This window comes from Staurois parvus, unplaced genomic scaffold (assembly GCF_062004578.1).
Source record: "Staurois parvus isolate SC_StPar_1 unplaced genomic scaffold, SC_StPar_1.0 ptg000187l, whole genome shotgun sequence".
NCBI classification, from domain to species: Eukaryota; Metazoa; Chordata; class Amphibia; order Anura; family Ranidae; genus Staurois; species Staurois parvus.
This window is the reverse complement of record NW_028317983.1, coordinates 7704627-7729091: the sequence shown is the minus strand read 5'-3', so window position 1 is coordinate 7729091 and position 24465 is coordinate 7704627. Positions and strand designations below refer to the sequence as shown.

Genomic DNA, 24465 nt, shown 5'->3' with positions numbered 1-24465 from the left:
ATATATATATTTAAATAAAACATACAATATATATATATATATATATATATATATATATATATATATATAAATCCGGTGAATTAACAGTCAAGTACCCTAATACCTCCTTCCTGCCCAGGCTAATTTTCAGCTTGCAGCGCTGTCGCACTTTGAATGACAATTGCGTGCTCATGCAATTTTTCACACAAATAGAGCTTTCTTTTGGTGGTATTTACTCGCCGCTGGGTGTTTTATTTTTTGCGCAAGAAACAAAAAAAGAGCAAAAAAAAAAAAAGTTTTTCTTTGTTTCCATTATAAAATTTTGCAAACAGGTCATTTTTCTCCTTCACTGATGTGTGTTGATGAGGCTGCACTGATGGGCACTAATAGGTGGCGCTGATGGGCACTGATGAGGTGGCACTGATAGTACTGATGGGCACTAATAGGCGGCACTGATGAGGTGACACTGATCATGGGCACTGACTGGCGGCACTAATGGGCACTTACTGGCAGCGCTGATGGATGGCACAGGTGGGTGGCACTGATGGGCACAGGTGGGCAGCACTGGTGGGTGGCACTGCTTGGCACTGATCATCAGGGCACTGAACATCAGTGCCCTGATGATCGGTGCCGATCCCTCCTCTGACAACTGCCGGTTCTCAGGAGTACTTTCCTCACGCTGTGACAGCGTGATGAAAGTGCAGCCGATAACCGGCAATTGCATTTCCCAGTCATCAGTGTGTCATTGGACACAGCAATCACGAAGATCGCCGGGCGCGGGCCCCTGGGGTCGCACAGGAGAGCACGTTCTGCGATGACGCCCACCCACAACTGGCTGGCCGCAGTGAAGCCGTCATTCGGCTATCTGTGTCAAGTGGTTAAAGGGTTAGTTCACATTTACCAATAAACTGCCTATGCCGGTAAGGGGCACCTGTAGATAATAACAAACTGCAGCTTTGACCAAAGGTAAATCCTATCCTGTCTTGCTGCTAGGAGCTTGCTTAGACATTCTCAGCCGATTCAGACCCTTTCATGCGCTCTCTCTCCCCTGTTGCAGTAGCTCAGAGCTCAATGATGCCTCAACAAAGGAGAGTGTGGGCCACGTGGGGAGATTTGAGAGCTTGCTCCTGTCATGATGAAGATGAGCCATAATGACTGGGGAGTGTCTTAGGTTTAAATAAGACAGAAAAAAAACCCCAAAAACTTCATATACCCTTTCATGGTCTTCTAAGCAGTCTGGTGATGTCACAGCAGCTTCCTCTTCTTACTTAGGTGACAGCTGGGGCAGTTATTGTTTCTGGACTGAGGGATGCTCACATAAAGACACATGAGCACCACCCAGTCCTGAAAATACTGTCAGCCCAGCCTGCGTGATGGCAGAAATGGGCGAATGGCATCCCTTGTTCTGCCGGGGCCGGATTGAGAAGGAAGCTGGGACAGCATTAGAGTATGGTGTAGATAAGTAGAACTTGGAATTTGTTTCTTAAACCACTTGACCTCCAGAAGGCTTTACCTCCTTCATAACCAGGGCTTTTTTGTTATTCAGAACTGTGCTACTTTAACTAGCAATTGCATGATCATGCAATGCTGTACCAAAATCAAATTTATATCTTTTTTTAACACAAATAAAGCTTTTGGTTGATCATCACTGGGTTTTTTTATTCTATAAATGAAAAATACAATGGGAAAAAAAAAACAATATTTTCTGCTTTCTGTTATAAAACATATCCAGTAAAATCGCATTTCTTCATAAATGTAGGACAAAATGTATTCTGCTGCATGGCTTTGGCAAAAAAAAAAAATCCTAAAAAGTGTATATTATTTGGTTTTTGTGAAAGTTATGTCACCTACAATCTATGCTTTATATTCTGGAATTTACGCAGCCATAGATGCTGTGCTAGTAGGGGCGGTGATCAGTGACTTTTAGTGTGACTGTGATAATGTGGTGGGAAATCTGGCACTAACAGACACTGGCTGGGAGGGACACCAACTGATATTGATGCTGTTAGTGACACTAATACAGTGATCAGTGATAATACTGTACACTTTGCTAATGACACTGGCTGGGAAGGGGTTACCTGTGTGCCTAACAAGTATAATGTGTGCTGTGTTAACTCACAGATCTGGATGCTTTTTCTCCCTGAACTCAGAGTTGATTTCAGGGAAAGTAAACTGCCAGATTGCTGTTCTATGTACTATGTTTGTTAAACACAGAAGTCTGCTCTGTGATTGGCAACAGCCAGGGGAGGACTGACAACTCATGGGGCCCCCAGGCAATAGGGGATCATGGGGCCCCTGTGTCCTTGCCCAAACTCAAAAAAGCCTATGAAAAAGGTACCAGGGGCATCTCATGGAGCCCCCTACAGACCTCGGGCAGTGCCTGAGTTTCCAAATGGTCAGTCCGCCCCTGGCAACAGCTGATCAGCAGGCATACAGACAAAATCATTGGCTGAAACCTGCTGACAAACACGTGCTGTGTACAATCCCAGCACAGGTCTGCAGGGGGCGCACACATACGCACCCGAAACCCCAGAAACAGGTCATGATATACAGGTACATCGCCTAGTCCAGTAGTCTGCAAGCCGCGGCTCTTTACAAACTTAAATGCGGCTCTTCTGTGTGCCGGGCGCCCGCTCCCCTCCCTCCTCTTGGGCGGCCGCCCCAAAAGTCAGGACGATGCAGCTGTCAGGATGTAGGCGGGGCAGCCAGGATGTAGGCGGGGCAGCGTGACAAACTCCTCTCCTCTCACAGTCCGCCCTGAAGACCAGAACGGCGCGGGAACACGGCGAGAGGAACGCGCGGAGCAAAGGTAAGTGAATTGACACAGGGGGGACTTACTATATTGGGGATGAATTACTATATGGGGGATGAATTACTATATGGGGGATGAATTACTATGGGGGATGAATTACTATATGGGGGATGAATTACTATATGGGGGATGAATTACTATATGGGGGATGAATTACTATGGGGGGGATTAATTACTATATGGGGGATGAATTACTATGGGGGATGAATTACTATATGGGGGATGAATTACTATGGGGGATGAATTACTATATGGGGGATGAATTACTATATGGGGGATGAATTACTATATGGGGGATGAATTACTATGGGGGATGAATTACTATATGGGGGATGAATTACTATATGGGGGATGAATTACTATGGGGGATGAATTACTATAGGGGGGATTAATTACTATATGGGGGATGAATTACTATATGGGGAATGAATTACTATATGGGGGATGAATTACTATGGGGGATGAATTACTATATGGGGAATGAATTACTATAGGGGGGATTAATTACTATATGGGGGATGAATTACTATGGGGGATGAATTACTATATGGGGGATGAATTACTATGGGGGATGAATTACTATATGGGGGATGAATTACTATATGGGGGATGAATTACTATATGGGGGATGAATTACTATGGGGGATGAATTACTATGGGGGATGAATTACTATATGGGGGATGAATTACTATGGGGGATGAATTACTATATGGGGTATGAATTACTATATAGGGGATGAATTACTATGGGGAATGAATTACTATAGGGGGGATGAATTACTATATGGGGGATGAATTACTATAGGGGGGATGAATTACTATATGGGGGATGAATTACTATGGGGGATGAATTACTATATGGGGGATGAATTACTATATGGGGGATGAATTACTATGGGGGATGAATTACTATGGGGGATGAATTACTATATGGGGGATGAATTACTATGGGGGATGAATTACTATATGGGGGATGAATTACTATGGGGGATGAATTACTATATGGGGGATGAATTACTATGGGGGATGAATTACTATATGGGAGATGTATTTTCAGTTTTAAAAATGTGGCTCTCAAAATAAATTTCAATCGTGGTTTTGGCGAGATTTGGCTCAGTTGAAAAAAAAGGTTGCCCACCACTGGCCTAGTCTGTAGCTGCTGCCTGCCCCCAGTAAATGTACTGTGGGTTGGTGGCAAGCAGTTAAACACGGGAGAAGGAGAGTCTAAAAATAAGAAAGAAAAAATGGATTTCTACTTTAATACTTTAAAAAAAGAAAAATCATGGACACAAACCCTGACAAAAGTTTTTACCCCACTCTATCTGAAACAAAAAAGTTTGGATTTGGGTTTAAATAAATGGAGCAACAAACAGTCTAAAACATTAAACAATCTTTATTTGTCTTTACAAAAACAGTGGAAATTTGTTTACAATAAATTACCCGCATGTTTAATTCTAATAGTCAATTTTTTCTTCTTTTCAAAGACAAAAATAAAATGTACATATTCTATGAGATCACAGAGAATGTCCAGTTCAGGAAATAGAAGAAGCACATACTCATTTTACCTCTTGCACCAAGAACCTAAGGTAAAAGAACAGACTGGTGTGCCCAACCTTTAAATTATTGCAAAATGTCACAACAACAGAGGGAAGTATGACTTTTTTTAATTACTTTATAGGTTTTACATTACAAAATATTTTTTTTTCCAATATAGGCAATAGCCCTGACAAAGAGCTAACTTCCAGTAAACGTACTAAAGCTAAATCTAAATTGAATTATGGATTATGTGGAAAGATACGTTTGTGAATAAAAGTCAATTCTGCATAAGTGGAATAAGGGAGCCGCCTTTTTTCTGAAAATGCTAGTTGCGTATCATTATGTTGATGAGCTTACTTCAGTGCTTTTCTTTACCTGGAACGAGTATGTAGATCAGGAACTCAGGATCAGAACAAAGAAAAAAGTCCCTATGTGTATACATGTTCCAGGCCAGTGACACAAAGTGGTGAAGCAAGATGGTCAGTATGTCAACCAAGCAAAGCTCCAATGTTTGTCTCAGCAAAGGTTTCCTTTAAGCAAAATCTTCACTTTAACATATTTTCTTTATGTGTTGAACACATAGTTTAGGTGTCAAATTATGCTGATATTTGCAACCCAGATGTGAAGATCCAAAGAGATCAAAGTGATCCTGTCATAAGGGAAAGACAGCATCACTCTTCTTTTAGCTTTCACTACTACCCTAGTGGTCATGGCCCTTGTCTACTTTGTCTAGAGCTTAGACCAACCTTTTCAACACAGAGGAACCCTTAAATGATCTTTCTGAACTCTGGGAACCCCTGCTAAAAATGACTATATGTACATCTCATGATGCATTAGTGTGATGTCAGTTTGAAGAATGCTCCTTAAATTTGTGGTCACTGGGAAGAATTACTCCCTTACAGATACCTAAAAAAGATGAGTTGTGTCAGTGGAAATCTATCTGAGAGTTAGAAATTGCTCAAGGAACCCCTAGCAACACCTGAAGAAACCCTGGCTTAGACATTTAATAAGCCAAGAAAGTAAGCAGGTCTAAAGGAGGCACTGGAGATGTTGATGCTGGCTACATTGACTTTTTAAACAATCCTATGAAGCCAAGACAAGTAGCAACTCTTGTACAGCCAAGGAAGGAGATCAAGTTAACAATCCTTTTTTAACCCAATGAAAGTGAAGGAACTGTAGGGTAGAGCAAATAAAATCATCTAGAGATGATTTGAATTTTTATGTAAGAAGTCCACATTTTTCTTATAATTTATGATTACCCAAGTTTTTTTTTATTCAGTGGTCTTTTCCTTTAGTCTTTATCAGCCATCTCATTTTTGAATTGAAGTTACAAGGTAAAGAACTGATACAGAAAATGCAATTTGGCAGAAGTTGTGGCCCACCACTTTGTACCACTGGAGGCAGAATATGTCTATAGTCAGTGATATGCAATCCATTTAATGATCACAGACTTATCTAAATTGTCATTAGCAATAACTGAGCACTGGTCCTTAAAGTTCTACAGGGCTCATACAAAACCCAAACTGAAACCGTATTTATTCTGCCCACACAGTACATGTTTTTAGAGATATATATTTGCTTTGAGACTCTAATTTATGTAAACAATTTCCAAAAACATAAAAAAAGTTACTTATGTACAATGTACTGTATACAATGCGTGGTGGCAGTCCAACAAAGGAAGGACGTGTAGCTACTTTAAAGAGTCCATCCCTCTTAAGCTTGTTTCGGAGACTTGGACGATCTTCCAATGCTACGGGAATGACGACTGATTCCAGGAGACCTCACCTCCAGAGAGTCCTCCTGTACTGGGGTGAACTCTGGTTGGATGTAACCACCATGCCCATAGGACTCAGGGTAGGCAACTTGGTATGGTCCATAGGGATCTGGTTCTTCGTCATCATCGTCGTCATCGTAAGGGCTGGCCGGGCCATAGGTTTCAGGAGAACCATGATCAGGTTGTCCCCCATATCCACCTTCACCCCCCACCACCACGTACAAATGATTAAATACATACATGGCAGAGCATATAAAAATACTAAAACATGAAAACAACTCCTAAATAATGTACATATTTTAAATAATGTACTTTAATTTACAACACTCAACGATTAATACAAATAAGACAGGTCAACAGAAATGTAGTCGAAGACTAGACAACCGTCACCAGTACATGAAATTTAAAGACATTTACATCGGAAAATGACTGATAGGTCACAGTGTCTTGATTTCTCTCAGCTCTATGCCATCCTGCCAAGTTGAGTTGATCAGGTCGCCGCAATAAATGGTCATTAGCTTAGATACTTGTATATCTTTCCACAATATACTGCATAATGTTCATTGTTTAAAAGGGAATTCCAAATTGCTATGGTAATTACATTTTGACAACTGTAATTACCTATGATGCTTCTGTTTATTAAATCCCATCATTTACTGCTCACCAAGTAAAAATTTCAAATTGGGTTTGCCAGTAATGGCCCTTGAATAAAGAGGGGGAGATGTGTGGCTGACACAATCACTGACTCAATAAAAAAAAAAATTAACCATATATTCCACTATCTGCAGCTGTGAATGTTTTAGACACTGAGTAAGTTGTAGGTATATCAGGTTGTAGAACCGTGACCACAAAGATAAAAAATTTGCTTGGCAAAAAAAATTAGTTGTACTCTTTAGGGTAAAGCAGCCATGGGGGACCAAAGACTACCTGCACCAAAAAAGGAAATAAATGCTACATGTAGGCAGTGATTGATATAAATGCTTAACAATATACTTTTTGACTGGAGTTGTCCTCTGAAGTTACCTTTTCCTTTATTTAGAAGGGAAAAAACCATTGCCAAGCTTCAGTATTGCACCACCAATCAACTGAGCAATTCTGCATTTACACCTTGAGCTTCTTGGTTTTTTTTTCAACACAATGAGGCTTGGCCATGGAAATAAACTGAAAGTGAATGCGTTTCTGAGACCAGCTTTGGGGAAAAAAAAAGTAGCTATAATTCTATACTTTGAAAGGTTTACCAAACAGCCAATTGGTGGGGATATAACAAAGACAGCCCCCATTGGTCAACAGAAAGGGGGTGCCAATGGATTTTCCACTTTCTAAGTGAAAATGATCAGCTTGTTTCAATATACAGAATAATGGGTGTAGTGGAAAACATGATTCTTTCATTGGAAATCCTCAACTAAAGTCACATAGAAATGCCTCTTTATAGTCTTTCATGTATCCGTCAACCTATATTCCATTGGCGGGTTTGAGCCAATAAGGCAAAGCGGATTATATCACAACTGGTCTTGCTCTTCAACGTTCGTAGTCATTGTAAGGTATTAAGCCTTCTCATTGGAAATGAACAGAAAGTGAATGTGATGAGACGATCAGAAGGATGATGGACGAGAAAGGAAAAAACACAAAAATCAGTACAAATATACGATAGCACCAACAGAAATATATAAACACAAAACTTACAGAAAATGTACGCTAGAATAACAACATATCCATTTATGAAAGCGTGTGCAGAAGTAACTGGCTGTGATATGTTGCCGTATACCACAAAATAAAATTCAAAAAATATTGATCTGATCGGTGTCTCTGAGTAACAACTTTTGCACAGTTACCTAGGCAACACTTTTCATAAATATTCAACATTAATGTGTCTTCAGGTCACAACACATTATATAGTTGAGTTTGCACAAACTGACAACCAAAGAAAAGACTATTCTACAGCTAATGCCAGATGTCAATCTTAGAGTTCCTTTTATTAGTTTGCAAATAATAATTCATCTGCAAAGGGATTCCTATTGAAATGCACCTGTAGTGATGGAGCAAACGATATGCTCCAAAGAAGGAGGGAGTAGGCTAACCTGTCAGTTGGCTGGTGTTGGTGGGGTTTCCTTAATAAGAAGAGGTAATCGGTATAGGTATTATACTCACCTCTCCAGCAACCCATGTATGCCACCAATGTGCCATTCCAGCTCTGCAGCCACAGTCACTCATTTCCAGGAGGGTTGAGTGCCTGTGTCTCTGGCCATGCACTATGGTTCCATCCTCCAACGTCTACATACTTATTGTGTTCAATAGTGACATAAGCATCAAGGGATAAAACCATATATACTGGGCTTTATTTTCTTTTATTATATTTTTTACTAGTAATTGACTTATTGCGGGACTGCGGCAGACATTCTGACACTGGGGGGAACTGACTTGGTGTCACTAACATCCCCAGTGACAGCAATACAGTGGTCAGTGCTAAAAAAAAGCACTGACACTGTACTAATGGCACTAGGGAGGAAGGGATTAACGTGGGGTGATCAAAGGGTTAACTGTGTGCTGGGTGTGTTTTACCTAGGGGGTTGTGTCCATGTGCACAGCCATCCAAAGCAGTGTGCATAAGCCAACAGGGAGGAGAACTGTATTGTTTACAAACAGTTTTCCTCCCCGTCGGAGATCCTTGACAATCACCGGGCGCTGGCGAGTATTCACTGACCCCCTACCCGGAAATGCCAAATCACGTATATATATGTGATTTTGCACACCCGTGCCGCCCTGTAGCAGTATTTCTGCTATAGGGTGGTCGGGAAGCGGTTAAAGAATTCCATGTCTGGATATTTTATATATACAGTAGTTACACTGGTTCAGTTTGGACCATCATCATGGAATCATGCATATACCATACCTGGCCAATTCCCCTGGAAGCTGGAAATCATGAAGTAGACACCACTACTCCAGCAAACTCCACTTGCTGAGCAGCTGCCCTGCTGCATTACGAACACAGGAAAGCAACTACTTGGCATAGGTGCCATTCAGAAAATACTTTATTGCAAAGCATTTTGTGATTGGACAAAGTGGAGAGTGTTATTTTTTATGGGCCCACCTCGCCACCTCATACAATGTAACGTTGTATAAAATATCCATACCTGGTATTTTTCTTTAAAGTAAACCCTAAAAATGGATGTCTCTTAATTGCGTCCTTATGGTCTGCTAAATATGCCATTGAAAGCATTATGTAAATAAACAGGCAAATGTCACTGCTCCAAAGTCTGGTTTACAAAATAAGAGTCTCACAGATGTGGAACAGCAAAACACGTTCACCAACATTGCAAACCATGCAGACAAAACGCACACAAACACACTGACATGCAAACCATGTTTGCAGTGTCATATGGTTAATATGTCACAGATGAACATTAATAGAGAATGTGGGGTTTTCAATTTAGACAAAACTGTTCAGTAAATTTCAAAGTGTAAACCAAAAGTTGATTAGGTTCAAACCTAGAATTCATAAATATGAAACAGCTCATGATGAAGTAAAATCAGATCATGTTCAGTGAGCTCATGTAACAAGTGATTCTGCAAAGTAGTATGTATGGACTATCATAGATGACAATCAGCGATGGATATACTATTTGTGCAGACTGTGCAGCTGCACAAGGGCCCAGTGGGACTCATGAGCCCATTAATATCAGATGTGGATCAGGCTTATGTTGGTATGACCTACTGCTGTGGCATTGACAATGTTGAATTCTATTGCAGGTGAGAAGCAGAAAGTATTCTTCCTAATACCCTAAAGCAGCCCTCAAAATCTCCACTTACCTGCTTGCATCTGGAGAGTGGAAAAAAACGTAGGGATGAGCAGGGCCGGGACTAGGGGTTGGTGGAAGGTGGTAGGGGCAGTTGAAAGCACCAATCCCCAGTATGTCTTTCAATGAAGCCGCTGAAAGCTGCAGAAGTCTGAGGAGAAGTGTTTTCCAGCTGCTTCATTGAAAGCCATACAGGGAGATCGGTGCTTGTAACTGTGCCCACCGCTGCACTGATAATCCCCGCCTGTTTTTCCCTCTCTTTCTGGACCCCCCTGTGTGCTCCTCAGTGCAAAGCCCCTCCCTCCATAATCCACACCAATAGGAGAGAAGAGAGGCTGGATCTGCTCTGCCTCCCTTTGTGCCCGCCCACACTCCACTCCATGCAGCTTCTCAGAAGGGGATGTGTGGGCGGGAAATTGTATACAGAGCAGCTGGCAGATCTGTGATGCTTCTGACTGAGCCTGTGAGCTGGGAACCATCCATGTGAGTCCAACCTTCCTTCCTTCCTCCCTCCCTCACTTCCCTCCCTCACTCCTTTTCCTCCCTCTCTTCTTTTTCCCCCATTCCTGCCCTCCCTTCCTTCTCTCCCTTTTCTTCCTCCCTTCCTTCTTAAATCCCCTCCTCCCTTCATTCCTTTTTTTCCTTCCTCCTTCCCTTCCTGCACACGGGGAGCCAAGGAGATGTGTAGAGCTGCCCATACAAGCCAAAAGCCAACCGATGTCCTCCACAACAGCATTTACCCAGGTATGCGCATATGGCCCAGAACTCGAAAGTGGCGCATACGGGAAAGTACACCAGACATACAAGCAGCCAGCCCCGTAGTCCCATTCACTTGCATTAGTGGCTGTTGGTGACACCGGTGCTCCATGGGTGCAGGAAAGCTCTGGATATATACAAGACTCAAGAACATGTCAACTTCCATGTGCATGGGGCCCAAACATGCAATAAATAATTCAATTCATTTCAATAAATAAACCGAGAGCCCTCAATTAAAGAGGTTATAACACTGCACTCACCCTGGAAAGTGCACATTATTGTGGACAGGGTGCTGTAGGGAATTATTGTGAAAAGGCAAATATGATTAACCCCTTGCCAACCGTGTAATACATATATGCAACATCAGGAAAAATGGGTTTTAGCACTGTAGCCACCATACATATGTATCCATGTTATCTTGAGGTTGTGTGCCGACAGCTCTAAAGATGGATCCCACAGCTCACTGAACAAGCTGTCCTGACAGCTCTCAGTGATCAGAAGCCAGCAGTATGCACTTTTGATCATGTGGTTGCTGTGAGAGCCAATCACAACAGTCACGTGGTAGAGAAGCCGTGCTGGTGGTAGTGCAAAGGAGTTAATGAAAATGAAGGGTCTGCACCATAAATGAGTATGAAAAAGGCATTTGTAATTACTGAAAATAAACAAATATGTGATAAGTCAATGTGAGAAACTATGACAAAAAATTCAGCATGAGAAATAATGTGTGATGACTGAATAGAAACAATACATGGGATAAGTGAATCTGAGAATATCAGAATTGATGAGTAAATGTGTGAAATGATCTAAACTAAATACAACCAAGCTAGCCTACTGTTACAGTCAATACTACATACCAGACTAAGAAACAACTAATATCAACAACAAATGACCATCACTCACCATATCCAGCACACGAGGCAGCGTCACAATAACCTTGAGGACCCGGCTGGCCCATAGAACCGGTATTTCCTGGAGGACCTGGGAGGCCACGCTGGCCAGGAACCCCAACTGGACCTTGATTTCCAGTACGACCTTCACCCGGGGATCCTGGACAAAAAAAAAGATGTTCAAGTATATCAAAAAACAAACATTTCATTTTAGAGGAGAGCTAAAACCACTGTCGGGTTTTTCATCTGTGTCTCATTTGGGAGATTTCACTTCGCTTCCTGCCCTGTAGAGTCAACAGGTAGTGAAAGGATATTTTTCCAATGTGGAGGAAATCCCCTTCTTACTTATCACAGGAAAAAGTGTCCCCATTGAAAGATTTCACCTCTTTTCTTGTTTTGGTGGCAAAACAAAATTTTTGGGTTTTACCCTCACTTTCATTTCCAATGACAATGGTGATCAGGATAATTTGATAAAAAAATTTCCCTAACAGGAATTCAGACAGCAATAAAAGCTTGACAGCCATTCTAACCTCTATCTACATCTAAAAAAAAAAGTAATGTCACTGACTTTATTAGAAAAGCCATCCAGCAAGAATGCGGATTGTTTTGTCTAATATCCATCTTGCCACTAGAGCGAGCAAATTTAAATCTAATACACTGTGGGGATTGTTTACTAAAACTGGAGAGTGCAAAATCCGGTGCAACTCTGCGTAGAAACCAATCAGCTTCCAGGATTTATTGCCAAAGCCTAATTGAACAAGCTGAAGTTAGAAGCTGATTGGCTACCATGCACCAAATTCTGAGTGCTCCAGTTTTAGTAAATCTTCCCCTGTATGTAATAGAAATATGGCACAGTAAGGATGTTAAAATGTGAAATCTCAGTAATTACGAGAAATGTATCATCATTGACTATATCTATTTAAGTTTTCAAATGTTGTGTTTTTTAGTTGCTGATAACTTTCTTTGTGGCTCTTTTCAATTGTTATATTGTATGTGATTATATTTCAAAGATAACATTCAAGAAAAATTAATTTATTGTAAGCTGTATATATCTTTGGATCTTTTGAAGGCTCAGAGGTCTAAAGCAAACAAAGGGGATTTTTAACTTCTCTGCTGGGATCAGTTAAAAACGGAACCTGTATATTATTTTGCCCCTGGCTTTATGAGAATTTGGCATCACCTGAATGTATTCATGCTCCCTGTATAAGGTGTTTTCCCAATTTTGTTTTCTTACCTGGAGGTCCCGGAGGACCCCTTGGTCCTTGTGTTCCTACTCCAGAGTTTCCTCTCTCTCCCTTTTCACCAGTTAAACCTGTTATATAAGGAAATGTTATTTAAGCAACAGACCATTCATTTGTTATTGGTTAATTCAGTCAATTATCAGCTCATTCATTCAATTATTGCCTCACTCATTCAATTATTGATCCATTTATGCACTGAGTCAGATGTATTTCCTTGCAGAGCTGCAAGGGTGGCAATGCTTTATACGGCCACCCTGACCCTGCATAGTGCTTTTTCATTTCACTGGAAAACAATTCTCACCAACCAGTCACATATTTGACCACACTGGCAAACAATGGCATCAGATTAGGATAAAGACTCTGACAAAAGGTTCACCAGGAAATTTGCAGACACTGTTCTATACACTGTCCACAACTTGGTTTGCCCATTGTCTAAGAGAGACTGTTGGCTTGTACACATGCTCCTTCATACTCCACTCCATTAGAGCAACAGAGTCTGTAGACAACATGACAATCACCCCTTTAAAGAGACCCTGCCACCTTGCCATTCCCCTGACTTTATACTCACTTTCACAGCACTCCTCCACCTACTGGAACTGGAAGGTACAGTGATGTCACTCCCTGTATCATATGACAGTGCATAGGCCTAGCAAATGGCTGCTAGGCCAAGCACTGTACCAAAAGAGAAGGTCCCATTCTCTTCCATTGCCATAAGCACCCAGTATTTTATGGTGGCAGGAAAACCAGTGGTGGAGTGTTGTGAGGGCAAGCTAAGGTTTTCAGGTGGCAGGCTTTAAAAAGACTGTTGGGGCAAGGTGATTGGGACTCTTAGGCCATATTTGGAAAGCCAAGATGTTCACCAGCTGACAACTCTCATGAGTAATACTGATCAGCCCGGTATAGAAAACCCAAGATAAGTTTGCACTTCTCTGTTTCTTTTTCCTCAACTCTGCAATATAATAAATTTATATGGAAGCCGAGCTGATCTTGAAAGTTTATGGGGGACTCTGCAAGGCTCAGCATGTTTTCTAAAGGAGGTCAAATGGTGCCTTCATGTTCAACTATCTTCCAATGTCTTTAGGCACACTTGGAGCCATAGGATACCATGATTGGTGCTTTAATTTTACAGGAGAAGTTGTAATTCATCTAATACTGGGGTTTAGCTATCTGTCTACTTTACATAAAAATGTCAGAATATCACTTACCTCTTTCTCCAGCTGTTCCTTGTGAGCCAGGGCTGCCAGGGAATCCTGGTCTTCCAGGAGATCCTTGTTCTCCAGGTGGACCTTGTGGACCCTGTGAGCCTGGCTGTCCTGGGGGCCCAGGGATACTTCTGACCGATACAGACTGACTTGGTACTTGGTTCAGTAGTGAATTAAATCTGGCCATATGACCTAGAAAAATTTTAAAGGACATTAAAAGCACTCAGCCTTGAGAAAAAGTATTTATTATCAGCTATAGATTTCAAGAATGTGAGCAAAGGTTTCTGCACATTTCTATTGCTTTGTGTTCTTCACCTACTGAACTTGAACGCATGCACTTCTGCTGAAATTTTTCAAAATGAACACCACATGGTTTTTGGTGTTTTTCATAAACCAATGTTAAGTGCTAGAGATCTTTGAAATACTACAAAACCAACAGTCATAAAAGAAATATATAAGCTGCAACTGCTAATTGTAATGTAATTCATGAACAGGCCTGAATCACCAATCACAATGTATCCCTGCTTTAAGAATTTCAGTAAAACTTCCTGAGCAGGTAGGAGTTTCATGTGTTGCAGTGGTGCTACCAAAAAGTCATGGGTCAGGACCCCAAGAGGAATAGGAGAAAGACACCTGTAGATATCTACATAAATTGGTACCTGGTCTCCGTTGTACCCACCACTCAAAAACAAACAATTGTTGGGACACTGCCTAATCATGTACATCAAGCTATATATGTGGTATCAGAAGTAATAAATAGAAGTGCTGAATATGTGTGTGATGATTCTGCCATAATTCATCCAAGGTTCTCGAGGCATGGCCTGCAAGGTTGCTAATGTGTGATGTACTTACTCTGTATGATTTGTTCACACACTTGGCGAGCAATTGCACGAACCATGTTCTGTGACTGGGTGTCCCCCTGCAATAAAAGGGTACAAAATTACTTTGATGTACAAAGGACCATATTAATTAATGGAAGAAAGAATTGCTAAAACTTGATCACTGGGTGTAAAAAGGGGTTCTATCTCCAACCTATTAGGCAGACAGCGCCTGCACTTCCTGTGGGGGTTTTACTGTACTTGATTATCTCATATAGTGTCATCAGTCTAACATAAGTCCCTGGGAAACTCTCTGGCTGCTCTCACGCTGTGTCCATCGTTAGATAGTCCTGCCCAGGTAAAATTCATGTATGGTTGGTCATTGTTGCTCAGGACTGGAGAGAGGTTCTAACTCCTATGTTAAAGTTGGAACATCGCCTGCATTCTGTACATTATTAATTGTAACTTTAATCAGCTTCGGAAAGACTAGATGAATTACAGTGATATTCCAGCCTGGGAAATATTGAAGACATTTCTCATTGTCATTAATGTATAATTCTGTATGTATGAAATGGTTTTAAATCATTCTAGAATTATTTAGCATGCAATTCACAGTATAACTTCCTGTACAAATAAGGCAATCTGGAAGACATAAAAAAAAACAAGTTGGTAGCTCCTGAAGATTGGTGCTGCCCAAGCGCATAGGTCTGCACCCCTCTCCTATAGTTGTATCTACAGATCAGAATGTCACAGTTAAACCGAGAGGTTTAACTAAAAGTCTCATGGCTCCTTATAAACCAAGCAAGCTACAGTTATTTTCTGGTTTGCTTAATAGGCATGCCATAGGGTATCAGATATCAGACAAAAGAATGGAAAAATGTGAAAGAAAAGAAATTTCAAGTTTATTCCATTTAGAATAAAACATGAACAAATGGCTGGTAAATAAAGAGGAGAATCAGAGGTCTGGCCCCCTAACTCTCATGGTAACAGTGCCTTCACCACATCTGCACCCTCTGTGCTTATATCCTGCATCAGAACGTATGGAATTCATTACTTAAAAGGGGATCTATAAATGCTTTATTATTTTTTTAGACATAGTACACATAAACACAACTGGCTAACTAAAAACATAATTTCGATCTGTTTTAATGTTTTAAAGCAGGGGTTTGTATAAAAAAAGAACATACCCTTGCAGAGAGGTCCACCCACCCTGCAAGGGATAAATACTCAAGTCTAGAAGTAGAGGAAGAGGAGACAACCTATTTCTCCTTCCAGCAGCCTATCAGGGCTTACCTTTTCTCCAATACCCTGAGTTATGGATGGGCTCTCACCACCCTCATATACAATGCAGGACTATTGCTCCTGTGTTGTACTTGATGGTGTCAGAGTTCAACCACTGACTGGAGCTCCAAAGGAAAGAGTCTAGGAGGATGGGTCATATAGCATGGTGGAGGCCTGATGGTGCAAGGAATAAGGTAAGAATTACACCTTATTCATCTACCTATAGACTTAAGTGCTGAGAGTGTAGGGGGCCCACTGCAAGAGTAATTTTTTTAATGCCTGGAGTAAAAAAAAAACTTGTTTCTATGTATAATTTGTATAGATCATTATAAATAGAGGCAACCCTTTTTTAAACCTATTATTTCAACTGATTGAAAACAACAAACTCATGACAGTAATGTTTGGTAGTCAGAAGTTCTGGGACATATACCACCTAGACTAGGAACAGCCATTTTATTTTATTTGGGTCAAAAAAGAGGTAATTTCTCATACAATGACAAGGCAGCAGTTGTAAGGTTTCTCTTGGGTATCATATTGATAAAATACTTACTCTTTCTCCTCTTTCTCCTTTTATACCAGGTTGACCCTGAAAGGATAAAGACACTTTATTATAATAATCAAAATAATCATCACCACCACAGACATTATATGCCAGCCTTTCTAAACCTTTTCACCCCAAAAGAATCTTTGAAACAATGTTCAGGTATCCAGGAACCCCTCCTAAGATTAGTCCAATGGGAAAATGCCCTTTACATTGGTGATGCGGGGGGAAGAATGACCCTCATACAGTCAGCTCAAAGGATCATTGGTTGCGACAACACCACTTGGCTGGCTTTACCAGGTGGCATTGGACCTGAAACTATGCAGGTACCATCAGATAGGAGGTTGATCAGCCAGAGCTCAAGGAACCCTTAACACATTCTGGAGGAACCCATGGGTTCAATTACACAGCAGCAGTAAATTAATGACCTGATCTTTTAAGAAAATGTTTGCTTGTGATCTCCAGCATTTACAATGATTTCAATGTTGGAAATCGGTAAATGTTGTTTGTGCTTAGCATCGGAGCTAACACAGGGTTTCTCTCTTCCCCATGGGACAGTGTTTTGGCACCGTATTCTGGGAGGAAAAAAAGATGGTCACATGTTACTTCATACTTAGAAGTTCCCAGTATTTCCAAGGTATCTGATTGAACAGGGTAAAGGGGGAATGTGGAGAAGGCAATTATCAGTAAGAGGAAGGAAGGAAGGCGTTATTAAGAGGATCTGTCACTTTGACCTTTTAAACATACCTTTAAAACCCGTCTTCAGAAAAAGGTGTATAATCTTGATCCTAGTATTTATTATGTTTGTACTATAATAGTACTACACTCTAGGGTCTCATTTTGAAGTGTTTTATAATATGCTAGTGTCTCAAAATTAAAAATAGCAGTATCAGACGAAATAGACATAAAAACTATGAAATTGCTGAATACATCTTTTAATAGGAAGTAAAAACCAGTTTTGACTTGATAATGATACTCGGTGACGGCATCCTCAAAGGATTCTCCTAAAATACCAGCGTTGCCAGCGATGATTAATCAGGACCTGCACATTCTGTGTCTTCTCAATCACTATGAAATATATCTTTGTCTCAATTTTATATCCAAATATCATGGCTCCCCCAGCAGTTGCTTCATGTCACGGTTATCATTTTCTGGAATGTTTGCGTTAGAATAAATTACTCTGACAAGATGTTATTGGAAGGACCAATGGAGTTTTCCATTTGCCACAAATAACACGAGTGGGGCAGCTGGTTTCTCTCAAGTCTGTTATGGCAAATATGTATTTTATGTGAAGTACACAGGAATATCTGAGGTCATCTCATCCTATCATAAAGAGCTTGTGTTTGTACTACACAGGGTACTCGGGGTAAACGGTACGGGTTAGAAAGGATCAATCAACAGATTTTTTTTAAGGATGATGTATAGAAGTAACACTAAAATTTGTTTTATTATGAAGGTTTTAATGTATATTTGTCTCCTTCCGTAGTCCCTAAGTTTTCCTAAGCCTGAATTCCCCCACCTGGGTGATGACTGCATTGGCCAACGTAATGGAGCATGGTGCTTAGAATTAAATGGAACTCTGTTTCAACAGTATGGATATATTGCATTTAGGTCTCGGAAGCATTTGAGTTGAAAACCCATAAAAAGCAACCCATTTTGATGATCAAGCTGTAACCTTGGGAACCCCAAGTACGGGAGAGCATGTGATCACGTATATTTTTTAGTAAGCAGTGCAGAGAACATGCAAGAAGTTCCATAGCCCACAGCAAGCAGCAGGCACCCACTAACATCTATGTAGCATTGCACTGTTCATGGTACATAGGAGCGAACCCAAATAGTTTCCATTTACAAAGACACTTATTTGCAGCCTATACTGTAGATGTAAACCAGTCACATGGGAATTAAGTTAGTTTCTACTTGAAAACGCCCTAGAGGAGGGGCGAAACGCATTGACGCATTTCCGGCTTCACCGTCCAACGTACCACGTCACTTCCGGTGAGTGGTGTGCCCACCGGCGTGCGACGCTCTCAGGGGCCATCTTGTTTGAGGGTGATTCTTATGCTGTCATCTGCTGCTGACTGTGAGATCCTAAAATACCCTGGCGATGTGGCGTTTTGGCTGCATTTAAAACAATAAATGCTGATTATATTTTTTGACAATGTGAGTGGTTTGGTACTTGGAAATTGATCCTGTCTGAGTTTTGCAGTATTACATTATATATTTTTTTCTCTGCATCATATCCTTTTTTGGCGAGTGGTTTCTGTTGATCCTGGAGGTTGGAGGCTGGTTTATATCACGTTTTGGAGGTCTAAGGCTTATATTCTACCTGGAGTGGGGGAAGTCCATGTTAAACCCGGTGATTGGAGGCTGTAATGATTGGATCTAGGATCCCAAAAAAAACCCCTAAAAAGGCGTTTTTTTCACCAATATCTGGTGAGTAGGGTATGTTATCTGAGCACTAACACGGTGTTAACACGGGTCAAAGGCTCTTTGGAGAAGGACTGTTCAATTTTATTTCATTCACCTTATTCTTTTTAATCATTTGGAGTGGGACTATTTTATTTGATTTAAAGAAATGTTTTTCTTTATTTTGAATCTTTATGCAATATAAGTTGTTTTGGTATAATTTTTTCATTTGATAATTATTGTATTTTATTTGCGCTGTTTGATGTTTTATATTATATTTTTTTGGTGTTTACACTAATGAGCAGCAGCATTTACTTAGGAATTATTTCACCTTTTTTTGGCGCTGGTGATTTTTTGTATCTACGTGAAATGTGTTTTAATGCAGTACATTTTATGTTTCACTGCAGAAAAAAATGGGTAAATGTGATCAAGTTCCACCACTGGTTGCTTTGGATATGGAATTTGCCATTGACTCAATCTACATGTAAACATGATCTCTTTCACATTATCACAATCTCATTCATATTATCGTGTAGCATTCTCACTGTATGATTTTGACAGCGTGATTTTTCAAGCCATTCTGTGTGTTGCATATGGCCAGCCCATTCACTTGCCCTATGCGTGTTTCTCGCCGGAAAAGAAGCTCCTTCTCAGATGACAAGCTTCTCCGATTTTTATCAAAGTCGCACTTTGCCGCAATTGTCACACCATCCTGTTGCATGACGATTTCCACAGAATTGCATCACATTTGGGGTGTCATTACAAATTCTACCTATGATGGAAAAACGTGAAGAGCGAATGGAACCGAACCATTAAAGCTGAACTCCAGTCTTCCCTTCAGTCTTGCACAGTCATACAGAGTCCTCTCCTTTCCTACCCAGCCTGACTTTGCCTGGCCTTCCCCATTCATTCATTAGATTCAGTTCTTTCATTCACAGAAGCTCTGCTTATCATGTAAACGTTAAGCTGGTCATAAATGATTAATTTTTTCCTTTTAGCCCAAAGAAAACCAAACGGATACCTCCATCAACACAAGCAAAGTGGATAAAGGAATCATCCCTGCTGAGAGATTGTATTCTGACAATGGGACTCTCTGCTCTCCAGCTGCACTGAACAGTGGCTGCTGACTTCTGTCAAACAGCCACAGCCACACATGGATTGAAATTCAGCCGGTCCCTGCCGAACCGAGCAAACTTCAATCTCTATGGCCAGCGCTTTACCACAGCTTCCTGTTTTCAGGCAATTATGTACAGCATCCTGCCAGCCCCTCCCTCCAACTATTACCTGACTGCAATGCATAGAAAAGCACAGAGATCTAGTGATGATGTCACTAGTCCTAAAATAAGTTATGTAAAGACAACAGGTTTTATTTATGAATATCATTTGCATGTTGATGAGGAGGAAAAAGAAGAACCGGGGAAGGTAAAATGTTAACAGATTAAACTTAAACTTTAACTTCTCTTATTTGCTTCCTTTTGGTCTGTGTGTTATAATATTAGAAGCATTTTATTATATCTGTTTAACCAATTCAATACCGGGCAATTTTACCACCTTCCTGCCCAGGCCATTTTTCAGGTTTCAGCGCTTGCACACTTTGAATGACAATTGCGCGATCATACAACATTGTACCCAAACTAAAATTTTATCATTTTCTTCACACAACTAGAGCTTTCTTTTGGTGGTATTTAATCACCGCCGGGGTTTTTATTTTTTGCTAAATTAACAAAAAAAGACTGAAAATTAAAAAATAAAAAACACGTTTTTCTTTGTTTCTGTTATAAAAGTTTGCAAATAAATAATTGTTCTTCATAAATTTAGGCCGAGATGTATTCTGCTACATGTCTTTGGTGAAAATAACCCAAATTAGGATGTAATTTTTAGTTTGTAGGAAAGTTATAGAGTTCACAAACTATGGTATAGATCTGATATTGATCAATCCTGAAGTACTGACAGCCAATCTAATTTCTTGAGGTCCAAGAATGTCAGAACAGTACAGATATCCCCCAAATGACCCCTTTTTGCAGAGTAGACAGTCCGACGTATTTCATAAGAGGCATGGCGAGTTTTTTGAAGTTGTATTTTTTTGTCATAATTTTTCGGAAAATTAAAAAAAATTAAAAAATTATTTTCACTATTTTTTTTTTACATACTGTCACCAGTGCAGTACAGCGTCATCATATAACTGGCATGGCGGTGATCAGGGACACTGACTGGTGACAGTATGAAAAAAATATATATATATATTTTTTATTTTTTTTATTTAATTTTTCATTACATTTTTTTAATTTTTTAAGATTTTTTTTCATATTTCACTATGTCCAAAGTATTACAATGTTACCATAGTAACATTGTACTAGTTTGGGGAAGTGATCAGTATTTTTTTTTTTTAACACAATTTGCTTATAGCAAAGAATTACTTTGCTATAAGCAAGCATTTTCCTGAATCACATAGATTCATTCAGGGTTTTTTTTTTTTTTTTTTTTTGTGCTTAGCTGTGATTTGGCTACAGCTAATCACATGACATGTGCATGTGATCGCTGTGACCATTCACAGCTAGGCACTAGTATACAATGGATGGCATGAATGAAGCCATCCATTCTATACAACTGTCATGTGACCTGCTGTGATTGGTCACAGCAGGTCACATGGTACCGGCAACGGTGCTGATAATCAGATCTGTCATCGGCCGTGTCTGAGGTACAGTGACCGATCGCACCGCTGCGCAGCTCTGCAAGCACGAAAACTGCGCATGCCCGGGAGGACGCTAAAGCATTTTGCCGGCCGCCATACTTTTTCCTCCCTGCACTGTGAATGTTTACATATTAAACCATGGCAACATCTAATGTTTGTGTAGTATTATGTTCAGCAGACTGTGTTCTTCTATTGTTGTGACTTAGATGACGTTCAAAGCACATTTTATGCCCAATTCATGCAAAACTCCACGTAATCCCAAGGGGTTCACATACTTTTTCTTGCAACTGTGTGTAAGGGTTTCACCACTTGAATTTTGTAATTCATGGACTGGCAGTAGTGATATATCACTGATGTTTGACAAGAAGGTGCTCCTACTGCTACACATTTGGAAATTAATGCAGAGGAGGAGATTCTTATATGCTTGAGCTGCCTGCCCACCAACATGCAGGAAAAATGTAAATGTTTTGAAATTACAGTGAGTGATCAACATGAACAAATAGTATCCTGAGAGGTGTGGAAATGTTATCTTTAATTGTTAAAGATTTAGGAAGGGATTAGATATCTGTAGAGTCAGGCAGCATCTTTAACACGTTTCAAGTTTCAATGACAGGTCACTCCCTTTTCTGTTTTAATTGGGATAATGATAGAATCATTAAAGTCAGGCTTTGCAAACGGCTTATTTTATGGCCTGTCAAAGTCATTGTCAAATAATTATTCCTTGGCTGCTATTTCTGAAACTAATCTACTTAAAATAGCAATAACCAACAAACAGGATACAATTCTATATTATGCAATTTAGCCTTGAAAAAAATAACATGGTGTAATTATCCCGCAAGCCACCAATTACGGGCGCTGCCCCAGGTGCCGCTGAGACAATGGAATATTGTGAGTGTTGCTTTGACAGCTGAGTGGTGGGACAGTGTACAGATCCCCCTGTACGGGCTTCCCTGAACTACTCCCCAGATTGCCAGTCTGGGGCCACTTCCTGCCCCCTTGCATTGCTCCAGGTATTTCATATTTTTACAGGCTTTACATAAGTGCCATGAAAGCCGGTAAGACACACTTCTATTTATTTCTCTTTTTCTTTGTAAGGGCTCGATTGAAGTAATATAAAGGGCATTCTGTGCTCATACCAGACTTTGTCTATTATTTTAAAAAAAATAAAAAAAACCTGAATTCTACACAAAAGTAAAAAAGGTAACCAATAGGTATAACTTATATCACGTATCTGCATAGATCCAATAATGGAATTGAAGGGAAACACCACTTTGAAAAACATAAAAGGTAAAATGGCTACAAACGCTATTTAACCGCTTTTCCAACTTGCCCTATAGCAGAAGTACTGCTACAGGGCGGCAGGGCTTCGCAAAATCATGGGGCCTCCCTAGGGTTGGTGTCACCTGGTGCGGTAACACTTGGTGACACCCCCTCCGACGATCCCCGCAGAATGGATTGGATCTGCAGATTGAGCATAATGGATCAGACTCCGATCCATTCTGCTCAATCCGCAGATCCGATCCATCCTGCGGTGATCTTCAGCTTTCTTTACAACTTACCGTTTCATGCAGCGGGTCCGGTGTCACCACGTATAGGTTGCATGCTGACGATCCCCGCAGGATGGTTTGGATCTGCGGATTGAGCATAATGGATCGGAGTGCGATCCATTATGCTCCCCAATCCGCAGATCCCATCCATCCTGCGGGGATCGTCGGCTTGATTTACAACTTACCTTTTCGTGGAGCAGGCCCGGTGTCACCCAGTGCGGTCGGTGTCACCCGGTGCGGGCCGCAACCCCCTGTACCTGCCTCGGGACGCCACTGTATATACTTGATTTTGTATTTCCCTACCCGCACCGTCTTTGGTGGCTTCTGCTGTCGATCACCGGGTCCCGGGCGGTGATTCTCTGCTGTCACCCGACGATCGCCGAGTATCACTGACTAGGGAGAGGTCTGTCAGCTCCAGTACGCTGCTCTGTATGGCTCTGCATTGCAGAGCCATACACAGCAGTGTGCTTACATAGTAAACCATAGCACACAGCATAGTAAAACACACCCAGCACACAGTTAACCCTTTGATCACCCCAGATGTTAACCCCTTGCTGCCCAGTGCCATTAGTACAGTGTCGGTGCTTTTTATTAGCACTAATGACTGTATTAGTGTCACTTGGGATGTCAGTGGCAGTTAGTCACCCCCCGCCCCAGTGTCAGAATGCCCGCCGCAGTCCCGCTATAAGTCACTGATCGCCGTCATTACTAGTATATATTAAAGGAGAAAAAATTCCAGTATATATATTGCCATTTGTGATCACCATAACTTTCACGTAAACCATTTAATATACACGTGTGCCGTGCTGATGGTGCTGCTGCAACCAGGTATGCTGGCTGCAGCAGCACCATGCTGGAGCAGGGGTCAGCAAGTTAAGTGTCATTGATGTCAGTGGGAGGAATAGTGCCCCATCATTGGTGTCACTGATACTAATGATGGGGCATTATTCCTCCCACTGACACCAATGATGGGGCACTATTCCTCCCCCCACTGACACCAACAATGGGGCACTATTCCTCCCCCCAACTGACACCAACGATGGGGCACTATTCCTCCCCCCCACTGACACCAATGATGGGGCACTATTCCACCCCCCACTGACACCAACGATGGAACACTATTCCTTCCCCCACTGACACCAATGATGGGGTACTATTCCTCCCACTGACACCAATGTTGAGACACTATCCCCCCCACT

General features: G+C 41.0%; 1 protein-coding gene across 3 annotated transcripts in view; it reads right to left on the bottom strand.

Moving 5' to 3' along the window:
* Positions 1 to 4166: 4166 nt before the first annotated feature.
* LOC149462058 (collagen alpha-1(XIV) chain-like) overlaps positions 4167 to 24465 on the bottom strand; it is a 266392-nt gene continuing 246093 nt past the window's right edge. For 2 of the 3 annotated variants that reach the window (XM_089677540.1, XM_089677542.1), the window contains 6 exons: positions 16631 to 16666; positions 14834 to 14900; positions 13985 to 14173; positions 12773 to 12850; positions 11552 to 11698; positions 4167 to 6300 (listed from right to left, as the gene is read on the bottom strand). In XM_089677540.1, coding sequence (XP_089533666.1) covers positions 6041 to 6300; positions 11552 to 11698; positions 12773 to 12850; positions 13985 to 14173; positions 14834 to 14900; positions 16631 to 16666 — 777 coding nt within the window. In that variant the 3' untranslated portion in view covers positions 4167 to 6040. Of the gene's footprint in view, positions 6301 to 6396; positions 7652 to 11551; positions 11699 to 12772; positions 12851 to 13984; positions 14174 to 14833; positions 14901 to 16630; positions 16667 to 24465 lie in introns of those variants that run through there. The other variant, XM_089677541.1, reaches the window with a different exon arrangement.